This window comes from Pseudophryne corroboree, chromosome 3 (genome assembly GCF_028390025.1).
Source record: "Pseudophryne corroboree isolate aPseCor3 chromosome 3, aPseCor3.hap2, whole genome shotgun sequence".
NCBI classification, from domain to species: domain Eukaryota; kingdom Metazoa; phylum Chordata; class Amphibia; order Anura; family Myobatrachidae; genus Pseudophryne; species Pseudophryne corroboree.
This window is the reverse complement of record NC_086446.1, coordinates 287635754-287648012: the sequence shown is the minus strand read 5'-3', so window position 1 is coordinate 287648012 and position 12259 is coordinate 287635754. Positions and strand designations below refer to the sequence as shown.

Here is a 12259-nt window from a genome sequence, read left to right as displayed (position 1 = left end):
AACGCAGGCGTATCCGAATTGCTGCGACCCAGAACGTGGCAGGCAGCTGCCTGCCAGCGCAGCTAGGCTGTGCAGGCAGGGAGAGGTACTTGGCGGGTGCGAAAGCATCGCCACCGTGCGATTCTTTCACACCTGCTCTAGTGGGGTGCAGGTGGGGCAGGTCCTGATATGCGGGGTGGATTAGCTCTGTGCTGGGTGTCCCCCCGCATGTCACAGAAAGTGATCGTAGATGTGCTTAGTTCAGCACATCTACGATCAGGTCTGAATCACTCCCTTATTTAGCTACACTTGTAAAGAAATGTTTTTTTTCTTATGTAGGCCAGTTTCTATCCACTATGGCCATCTTTGCACAGTGCAATCCAGTGTAATTGAGGCACAACTGATATTTCTGCAGTACATTTTATTATATATCAGCTGTTTAACAGATTGTCTGACACATGCATACCTTCTGCTACATGTGGCACTTGATATACCTGCTGTCGGGATCCCGGCGCTCACCATACCAATGCCGGAATCCCGACCGCCAGTATACGGAGAAGTATTCTCACTCTTGGGGTGTTAACAACACCTGGAGGGAGAATAAATATGCGTGCCACCATGTGGCGATCGCAGCGAGCCCGCAACAAGCTCTTTTGCGCTCGCCCCGTTTCCGCCATTCTGGTGGGGAAACATACCACACCCCTCTGCTACTATGATCTACTATTTTGTTGTAATCATTCTAGTGATAATCAGTAGGTAGTGATATATGGCATAACATAAATGTGTGGCTTAGGGATTGGTGCAGGAAAGAGGGGTTTGTGTTCCTGGAACACTGGGCGGACTTCTCAGTCAGGCGCCATCTCTTTTGTCGTGACGGATTGCACCTGACTGAGGAGGGGGCAGCGGTGCTGGGGAGACGGATGGTTAGAAGGTTGGAGGAGATTTTAAACTAGGAGCCTGGGGGGAGGGTTTAGCTAGAAACTACGGGTCATGCAGTGAGAATAGTGGGGATGGCGGTAGTAAACTAAATGGGGGAGAAGTTGGGGGGAGGGTAAGAGCAGGTGGTAAGGTTACTAACATGGGTACTAAAAGAGATTTTACCAAAGCACTAACCAATGACGATTACAGGTCATCATTGCTACATAAGGTGAAAGATGTCCCTAACGCAAGGGAAAATACTTATCTTAGTTGTATGTATGTAAACGCCAGAAGCATTACTGGTAAAAAGGGTGAACTAGAAATACTTGCAGCAAGCAAACAGTATGATATTATAGGCATTACTGAAACTTGGTGGGATGAATCTCATGATTGGACAGTCAATCTAGAGGGCTATACACTGTTTAGGAGAGACAGACTAAATAAAAAGGGTGGAGGGGTGTGTCTTTACGTAAAGCCGTTTTTAAAACCTGATATACGGGAAGATATTCAGGAGGGGACTGTAGACACTGTCGAGACATTATGGGTAGAAATTGCATGCGGGGAAAAAGGAATAAAAAAGTTAGTATTGGGTGTATGCTATAGGCCGCCTGGTATCAACGCATCTGATGAGGAATTGTTACTAAAGCAAATTGAAAGAGCAGCAGGAGTAGGAGACAATAGTACTGATGGGAGATTTTAACTATCCAGAGATAAACTGGAAAAACGATTCATGTGATACTGCTAGGGGCAATATGTTTTTAAACACACTTAATGATAACTACTTAGTCCGACTAATTGAGGAACCAACTAGGTACAATGCAATCTTAGACCTGGTATTAACAAACAATGGGGATTTGGTATCAGGTATTATAGTAGGGGAACCCATAGGAAACAGCGACCACAATATGGTCACATTCAATATCAGTTTCCATAAACAGCCCTATACTGGCTCAACTAGGACTCTAAACTTTAGCAAAGCAAATTTTGAAAAGATGAGGGTATTTTTCAGGGATATTGAATGGGAAGGTTTGTTTTTAGAAAAAATACTACGGAGAAATGGGAGGTACTAAAATTCCTGCTAGCTAAAAATACACTCAAATTTATTCCTATGAGCAGCAAAAAAAGGAATAAAAATCATAAACCGATGTGGCTTAACAAAAAGATTAAGGAACTTATGGGCAAGAAAAGGCGAGCATTTAAAAAATACAAATCTGACGGGGAAGCAGAGTCATTTCAGCACTATAAGGAATGTAACAAAATTTGCAAAAAGGAAATAAGAGCGGCTAAAGTAGAAACTGAAAAACTAGTAGCAAAGGAAAGCAAAGCGAATCCCAAAAAATTCTTTAAATACATTAATAGCAAGAGATTAAAGATGGAGAGTATAGGCCCTTTAAAAGGGAGTCTTAAGCAAAGTTGGGAGTCTTAAGCAAAAATGATAATGACATAGCGGACACACTAAATGAGTTTTTTTCAACAGTATTCACTAGAGAGGACCCAATTCAGGGACTGACACACAATCTCAATTATGAGAATATCCCACTGATAGGTACTTATTTAAGCGAGGAAGTAGTCTGTGACCGATTAAAACATTTAAAGATTAATAAATCACCAGGGCCCGATGGTATTCACCCAAGGGTTCTAATGGAGCTTCACTCTGAACTGGCAAAACCGCTATCTTTGATCTTTAAGGATTCAGTTATATCAGGTATGGTTCCCAAAGACTGGCGTATAGCGGAAGTAGTGCCTATATTCAAAAAGGGAAGTAAAGCTGAACCAGGTAATTATAGACCAGTTAGTCTTACATCTATAGTGGGGAAGGTATTCTAAGAGATAGTATTCAGAAGTTCCTTGAAGTCAATAAGGTCATTAAAAGGAATCAACATGGGTTTATGAAGGACAGATCCTGTCAAACCAACTTACTTGGCTTTTATGAAACAGTAAGCGCAAACCTAGATCAGGGTAAAGACGTGGATGTAATCTTTTTAGACTTTGCCAAAGCGTTCGATACTGTACCACACATGAGACTTATCTACAAGCTACAAGAATCAGGGCTAGGAAGCACAATATGCACTTGGGTCCAAAACTGGTTAGATAATAGGGAGCAGCGCGTTGTGGTTAATGGATCTTTTTCAACTTGGACTGAAGTGCTAAGTGGTGTGTCGCAAGGCTCAGTATTAGGACCGCTATTGTTCAATATTTTCATTAACGACCTAACAGAAGGTCTAGAGAGCATGGTGTCAATTTTTGCAGATGATACCAAATTGTGTAAGGCTATAAATACAGAGGAGGATGCCGAGTCTCTTCAGAACGACTTAGTTAAATTAGAAGCATGGGCAGCCAAATGGAGAATGCGCTTCAACAAAGACAAGTGTAAGGTAATGCACTGTGGTAACAAGAACAAAAATTACACCTACCTACTAAATGGGGTAAAATTAGGGGATTCTGTACTGGAAAAGGACTTAGGTGTCTTCATAGATAGCAAGCTAAGCAGTAGTACCCAAAGTAGGACTGCAGCAAAGAAGGCTAATAAGATATTAGCATGCATAAAACGGGGTATTGATGCTAGGGACGAGAGTATTATACTCCCGTTATATAAATCACTAGTGAGGCCACACCTTGAATACTGTGTACAATTCTGGGCACCGTACTACAAAAAGGATATCCTGGAGCTAGAAAAGGTACAGAGGAGGGCGACCAAACTAATTAAGGGCATGGAGACGATGGAATACAAGGAAAGGCTTGAAAGACTAGGCATGTTTACATTGGAAAAGCGGAGACTAAGAGGGGATATGATCAACATCTACAAATATATAAGGGGACAATACACAGAGCTTGCGCGGGACCTGTTTTTGGTTAGATCAACACAGAGGACTCGTGGACACTCGCTGAGGTTAGAGGAGAGGAGATTCCGCACAATACGGCGTAAAGGCTTTTTCACGGTAAGGACAATACGTGTTTGGAATTCCCTGCCCGAGGGAGTTGTAATGGCGGAATCTGTCAACACCTTTAAGAATGGGTTAGATAAATTCCTAATGGATAAGGATATCCAGGGGTATGGTGCATAGTCATGCATTATAGTTACTATAAATAGGGATAAAATGCAACGGCTGACAGCAGCATCAGTCAGAAATTTTAGTCAAATCATCATGCATAGGAGACCACAAATAGGTTGAACTCGATGGACAATTGTCTTTTTTCAACCTCAGATACTATGTTACTATGTATAACACCTGCAGCATATATAAGGCCTAATTCAGGCCTGATCGCTGTTGTGCGAATTTGCAAGGCGTCCAATTATCGAATGACTGCGCATGCGTTTGGATCGTAATGTGCACGTGCGAGGCCAAACTGTGAAAGAAATCGGCGTATTTTTTGATTGTTAGGCGAACGTAGGTTGATTGACAGGAAGCGGACGTTTGGGGGTGGTAACTGGCCGTTTTCTGGGATTGTCAGGAAAAATGCAGGCGTTCCCAAACTCTTTCAGGGAGGGTGTGTGACGTCAGCTCCAGCCCCGATCAGCCTGTTTCTTTCACACTGTAGGAGTAGGACCTGGGCACAGACTGGAAAAAACATTAGATGGTGAGTTGCGAATGGATTTGCAGCTGACCGACGTTTGCAAGGCTTTTCGCACACCGTACGCAGACTTGCGCGGGGCGGAATTTAACTCTGTCTGGGCGGCGACTATGCGATAGCGATCAGGTCTGAATTATGCCCATAGGCAGCAATTGTAATTTTTAGAATTTAGTTTAGAAAATTAAAAGCTTAGCAGTCCTGGCAGATGTGTATTACAGTGCATTGTTCCACTTTATGTGAGCTCATTACCGTAGATAGACAGTCACAGAACCGACAGGGTGGATTGGTTGACGTGTAAAAAGTAGACACCTGAAAAGGTTGACAGGTACAAAATGTCAACACAGTGAAAAGGTCAACATGGAAATGGTCGACACAAACTGGACAGGATAGGTTTGTCTGTAGAATCTCATCCCTAAACACACCTGAAGAGGAACGTGTATTCCTCTAATGTAGTAAACTGGAAAAATGATTGCTTTGTTGATTTTTAAATACAATTTTAATGAATCCCTCAAAAATACAAGCTTTTATAGCATGTGATCCCATCATTTCGGGATTTATTAACAACAGTATTAACAATGTTTGAGATTTTTTTTCAAAAATAAAAAAAAAATGGGTTTTTTTTTTTTTTTTAGAACATTGATTTTGAACATTTTGTACGTTTTATGGAAACATAACTTCCAGTGCACTTATCAGCCTGAAGTTTGGGGGTTTTCTTTACACCCATTCTGTTTATATTTAAACAGAACACAAACAGCATAGCGCTGGCATGCAGCAATATCACAGCCATTATAATTGGTAAAATTTCAATACAGACCTATTGCTGTGAAAGCTCTTATCGGATCTGACCTATGGATAGTGATCTCCCCAATATGTGTGTTCTGATAAAGAGACAATGGGGGAATGTAATGCCGTGCAAGGTTACACAAATGTGCGAGTTTAGCGCTAAATGCGCACATTTTGCAAACTCGACCAATGTAATGGGGTGTGGGAACATGTTAACTTCCATGTTTCCTGCAATCCCAAAACTACTCGCAATGGCAAAACTCGCATCCAGATGTTTTGCCATTGCAAACATACAACTGGAGCAACGTAATAGGATGCAAGTTTACAACTCGCACCTAAAACATTACCAAAATGTCTCCCAAAAAATAGACCAGCTTCTGGCTGGCAAGTTTGTCAGAAACATGCACAGATCAGTGAGATCCGTGCATGTAGAAGTGTTTAAATGGTTTAAAAAAAATTTTTGTTTTTAAATAGACGTGCAGTCCCCCCAAAGCATAACGAGCCACGGGCTCTTTGAGCCAGTCCTGTTTACTAAAATACAGGGAAAAAATTTACTAGGGGTCCCCCCGTATTTTAACAACCAGCACCAGGCTCTTGGACCTGTCCTGTTTCCAAAAATACTGTGGGAAAAAGATGTAGGGGTCCCCCATATTTTTTAAACCAACATCGGGCTCCACTAGCCGGGGAGGTAATGCCGGGGTACACGGTTCTTGCAGCCACAGCATCACCCCCCAACTAGTTAGCCCTGCCTGGGGTTTGAAGGTGCGGGTTTGTCCCGCAAAAAAAACTTGCACTTCATTACATCCTGCTTATAAATGCCATCCAAATCCAACTATATTATATCTAATCTGCAGAACCTAAGGATTGGAACTATACCATCCCCCCACTACCATTTATCTGCAGTCATTATTCTGTGATGGTGACATGACACACACCTGCCTTTCTAACCACTGTATATTTTCTAACTACAATTATATTTTATTTTTATATTTTCGCTGGTTGTACATTTTTAATGAATCAAATAAAAATGACATTTTAAAAACTATATACAAATGTGTCCTCTAACAGCCTTGCCAATATGCGTATGCATCACAGCAGGCGTCTCGCTGGAGATCGGGTGTGCGCATGTGTTTGCACCCGCAATCCATACGCACTACATGGTAAGACCGTGGGTGTAAGCGTATGCTGCCTAGCGGGGCATAGCATTACTGTGATGCGTGTGGGCCATGCAATCGCTTCTCTAACATTGGTTGAGTGCTAACTCTAGATGGCTATAATCATGTATGTGCTTCTCTGCCTAGCAAATTCAGTTTATCCAATCAGAGGAGACACACACTTGCTTAGCACGTTTATTATTAATTATTCAGGATTTTAGGTAGGACTGGGGGCTCATTAAGCTGATCTGGGGGTCACATTTCCCAGCATACTATGCAATCAGTGGTAGAGCGTGATATACTCTTAATATGTTGCAGAGTCTGAATAATTAGCCTGTTGTCCTAAGATACAGTTCTCGTGTATCCATCCTCTGAAACGTAACTTCTGTATTTGTCTAATCATTTTGTGTTGCTTCTCTTTTAGGGTAAATCCGGTCCTAAAGGATTGCCAGGGGGTTCTGGCCCTATAGGAGAACCAGTAAGTAATGATACCCTTTACAAGTGTCTATGGAAACCCACCTAGATAAAATGACAGCAGCTTTCAAAAGCATTTGTGTGAAAGAGTGTAACACAACGGTTCTGAATACTGCAGATATGTGATTTGCACATAGAACTACAACAGAGTTTGTAAAACATGAAACATGGATTTTTCTAGATGATTCATATCAAAAGTACAATTCAGCGCTAATGATCTTTTGTAATGCCACTGGCTTCCTGCATACAGCTGCTGCAGGCAGTTTCACATGGATTTGTATGCCAAGCAGCAATCTAGTTATATTCCCGTAAGAACAGAAAATTGTAGGCATGATAATCTAGGTGCAGTTTCCATATTCTCTTATGGATACCACAGATCCTGTTTCCGAACATGATAAACTCTGTGTTTAGGAGTAAAATGATTATGCACCAACTGGATCAGTGGTGCAGACAGCCCTGGCATGGCCAACTCGAGGAGGTGTGGCCAGGCCAGCCCCCTCCTTAGAAGATGTAAAAAAAATTATACGTGTGGCCGCACGCGACACACGGTGGTGGGGAGGCGGCAACGTCTGTAATCCGCCTCTGGACTGTATGCATCCAGGCGTGCCCACGATCCAGTACTAACCTTGCCTATTTGTTTTTTTCTAGGGAATGCCTGGGAAGGATGGACGAGATGGAAATCCTGGCCTGGATGGTGAGAAGGTTTGTACTGGTGGGGCAGATATGGGTTTACACACGTAGAACAAGATTTCACACAGGATTATTGAGCTGTCTTTGTTATTTAAGGTTTACATCCAGAAGTGCAGCAGAAGGGCAAAGTTTGCTTTATCCTGATTTTCAGTATGAATACAGACCGTGAAGCTGGGGCTTCTCAGTCCTTCTGACTTTTTGGGTTTTAAGCAGGAGCTGTCACAATAGTTACCTCATATAGCACATGTTACATATTTGGGAGTAAAGAATCGGTACAATTTGCTGGGAGTTGGTGAAACCTTTGAAGGTGTAAATCTATTAGTTGATTCCTGTTGCGCTTCCTATTTGTGCTTATAGTATTTACATATATGCAATTGCATAGTGATCGCCCTGCAGTGCCCCCTTGCTGTGCATATAGCACTGTTTCTATGACCTCTAGCTATAATATGTTGGTTGTTGTGTGTTTCAGGGTGATTCAGGAAAGATGGGAGTTTCCGGTGAGAAGGGACCCAACGGCCTACCTGTGAGTATGAGACAGCAGAAAGACTATTGGTCCCTATTTCTGTACATTTTTATTTACCTGGTATATTTTATAGTTGAGTTAATAGGTAATTGTAAATTCATTTCTATTGGTTAATGAACTGCAGAAAATCCAGACAAAGGAAGAGATATAATACTTACTGTATGTCAGTAAAAATTACATATGTCAGTAAAAATGACAGGACAATGTGGGGGTTTAGACATAAAAACTGTGCAGCATAATTAAAAACTGAAATGACTGAAGTTTTGGCACAGATAAAGTAGACTACTGGTAGAAGCAGCGGTTTTGTGGGTTTGGCCAACAGTTGATATATTTCATCCTATTGGTTTACTAGGAACCTTTGATATAGCTGAGCCACTTGCTGAGAATGCACAGTCCGGGTACATGCCAGGAAGTATCCCAGTGATGTCACTGATTCCTAGTGTATAAGCAGCATTCCAAGGAATATTGGTCTGGTACACAAAAGGTGCTCTTTAGTGTATACAGGGCCTTATTCAGAGACTGACACAGCCGCTGCGTTCACACAAATGGCTGCTTTTCGACCATCTGTGCACACGCATTGGCTACACTGCACGTGTGCCATAAATCGATGTGGCACTGGGGAGGAGTTTACCAGGAAATGCAGGCGTGTCATGGATGTTTTCGGAGTTGGCTGATGATGTCGCTTGCGTTTCCTGCGATCGGAAACATGGCGGCGGTGCCCCTGCCTATGCAGCCATGCTGTGTAGGCAGGGGTCAACCTCTTGTTTAAGTTTTTTGTGATTGAATTGCAGTTGCATTACTGTGCGGCACCACATGCTGGGCGGCCGTACCCTGTGCTAGGCGGGCCCCAGCATGTGATTTTAGGGGTCGCAGATTTTGCTGAATTTGCAAAATCTACAACCAACTGAATAATCCCCATAATTAGATGGCTATCTTAATAGTGGGCATTATGAAAAACAAATGTAGGACAATGATGTTCCATATCATTCATATATAATTTGTGCCAGGATTTGATTTGAATGACTATGGAATTCAAAGATGGCAATGTAAAAATAAAATAGGTTGGAATACATAGAAAAAGATTAATGTAAAATGAGAATAGTGTAGTTGGGATTAAGAAGAAGCAGCAGCAATGTTTATCAGTATTCAGATACAGTGTAACAATGAGCCATTATTATCAGAGACTTGACATTGTTGTCCTCTATCACTGTGGAATTTCATTTTTATGGAGCAAAGTGTCAGTGTGCCATTGTCTTGGGACACCAAGGTGTCAGTTCCCAATAGAATGTATGTTTGACAACCTGAGTACTCCAAAATCCCATTTCTTGAACCCCACTTCAGGCCCCTGACCCATAGAATTGCAGTATCACACACATTCTCTTTCTGTTCTAATAGGGTCTTCCGGGCAAGGCTGGAACAAAAGGAGAGAAAGGTCAGCTGGTAAGTACTTGCCTCATCTATGGTCATACCCAAATTTATTGACTGGATTTGCAACAATCTGTCACAGATTTATTTGATTAATTCCTCTTACAGGGCAGCCATGGAGAATTGGGAGAAGCTGGTCCCTCTGGAGAGCCAGGTATTCCCGTATGTATCTCTCAACACCCTACTGCAACAATCTATGCACCCAGCTACCATACTGATTGTAAATGTGACATAAAAGGAGTATATATATATATATATATATATATATATATATATATTTCTCTATCGTCCTAGTGGATGCTGGGGTTCCTGAAAGGACCATGGGGAATAGCGGCTCCGCAGGAGACAGGGCACAAAAAGTAAAGCTTTACGATCAGGTGGTGTGTACTGGCTCCTCCCCCTATGACCCTCCTCCAAGCCTCAGTTAGATTTTTGTGCCCGGCCGAGAAGGGTGCAATCTAGGTGGCTCTCCTAAAGAGCTGCTTAGAAAAGTTTAGCTTAGGTTTTTTATTTTACAGTGAGTCCTGCTGGCAACAGGATCACTGCAACGAGGGACTTAGGGGAGAAGAAGTGAACTCACCTGCGTGCAGGATGGATTGGCTTCTTTGGCTACTGGACATTAGCTCCAGAGGGACGATCACAGGTACAGCCTGGATGGTCACCGGAGCCTCGCCGCCGGCCCCCTTGCAGATGCTGAAACAAGAAGAAGGTCCAGAATCGGCGGCATGAAGACTCCTCAGTCTTCTTAAGGTAGCGCACAGCACTGCAGCTGTGCGCCATTTCCTCTCAGCACACTTCACACGGCAGTCACTGAGGGTGCAGGGCGCTGGGAGGGGGGCGCCCTGGCAGGCAATGAAAACCTATTTTTGGCTAAAAATACCTCACATATAGCCTCCGGGGGCTATATGGAGATATTTAACCCCTGCCAGAATCCGTTAAGAGCGGGAGACGAGGCCGCCGAAAAAGGGGCGGGGCCTATCTCCTCAGCACACAGCGCCATTTTCCCTCACAGAAAGGCTGGAGGGAAGGCTCCCAGGCTCTCCCCTGCACTGCACTACAGAAACAGGGTTAAAACAGAGAGGGGGGGCACTAATTTGGCGTTAGAAATATATAAAAAAGATGCTATAAGGGAAAACACTTATATAAGGTTGTCCCTATATAATTATAGCGTTTTTGGTGTGTGCTGGCAAACTCTCCCTCTGTCTCTCCAAAGGGCTAGTAGGTCCTGTCCTCTATCAGAGCATTCCCTGTGTGTGTGCTGTGTGTCGGTACGTGTGTGTCGACATGTATGAGGACGATGTTGGTGAGGAGGCGGAGCAATTGCCTGTAATGGTGATGTCACTCTCTAGGGAGTCGACACCGGAATGGATGGCTTATTTAGGGAATTACGTGATAATGTCAACACGCGCCAAGGTCGGTTGACGACATGAGACGGCCGACAAACAATTAGTACCGGTCCAGACGTCTCAAAAACACCGTCAGGGGTTTTAAAACGCCCGTTTACTTTAGTCGGTCGACACAGACACAGACAGGGACACTGAATCCAGTGTCGACGGTGAATAAACAAACGTATTCCTTATTAGGGCCACACGTTAAGGGCAATGAAGGAGGTGTTACATATTTCTGATACTACAAGTACCACAAAAGAGGGTATTATGTGGGATGTGAAAAAACTACCGTAGTTTTTCCTGAATCAGATAAATTAAATGAAGTGTGTGATGATGCGTGGGTTCCCCCCGATAGAAAATATGGGCGGTATACCCTTTCCCGCCAGAAGTTAGGGCGCGTTGGGAAACACCCCTTAGGGTGGATAAGGCGCTCACACGCTTATCAGAACAAGTGGCGGTACCGTCTATAGATAGGGCCGTCCTCAAGGAGCCAGCTGACAGGAGGCTGGAAAAATATCATAAAAAGTATATACACACATACTGGTGTTATACTGCGACCAGCGATCGCCTCAGCCTGGATGTGCAGAGCTGGGGTGGCTTGGTCGGATTCCCTGACTAAAATATTGATACCCTTGACAGGGACAGTATTTTATTGACTATAGAACATTTAAAGGATGCATTTCTATATATGCGAGATGCACAGAGGGATATTTGCACTCTGGCATCAAGAGTAAGTGCGATGTCCATATCTGCCAGAAGATGTTTATGGACACGACAGTGGTCAGGTGATGCAGATTCCAAACGGCACAAAGGTGTATTGCCGTATAAAGGAAGAGGAGTTATTTGGGGTCGGTCCATCGGACCTGGTGGCCACGGCAACTGCTGGAAAATCCACCGTTTTTACCCTAAGTCACATCTCTGCAGAAAAAGACACCGTCTTTTCAGCTTCAGTCCTTTCGTCCCTATAAGAGTCATATCTGCCCAGGGATAGAGGAAAGGGAAGAAGACTGCAGCAGGCAGCCCATTCCCAGGAACAGAAGCGTTCCACCGCTTCTGACAAGCTCTCAGCATGACGCTGAGACCGTACAGGACCCCTGGATCCTACAAGTAGTATCCCAGGGGTACAGATTGGAATGTCGAGACGTTTCCCCTGCGCAGGCTCCTGAAGTCTGCTTTACCAAGGTCTCCCTCCGACAAGGAGGCAGTATGGGAAACAATTCACGAGCTGTATTCCCAGCAGGTGATAATTAAATTACCCCTCCTACAACAAGAAAAGGGGTATTATTCCACACTATATTGTGGTACTGAAGCCAGAAGGCTAGGTGAGACCTATTCTAAATCTAAAAAAATTT

The 12259-nt window shown here is 43.5% G+C and overlaps 1 protein-coding gene across 1 annotated transcript in view; it reads left to right on the top strand.

Annotated features, from left to right (window-relative positions):
• Positions 1 to 12259, top strand: part of COL9A3 (collagen type IX alpha 3 chain) — a 118545-nt gene that overhangs the window by 65743 nt on the left and 40543 nt on the right. Inside the window, exons 17-21 of the mRNA XM_063959278.1 lie at positions 6832 to 6885; positions 7530 to 7583; positions 8041 to 8094; positions 9490 to 9534; positions 9628 to 9681. Of these exons, the coding sequence (XP_063815348.1) occupies positions 6832 to 6885; positions 7530 to 7583; positions 8041 to 8094; positions 9490 to 9534; positions 9628 to 9681 (261 nt within the window). The remainder of the gene's footprint in view (positions 1 to 6831; positions 6886 to 7529; positions 7584 to 8040; positions 8095 to 9489; positions 9535 to 9627; positions 9682 to 12259) is intronic.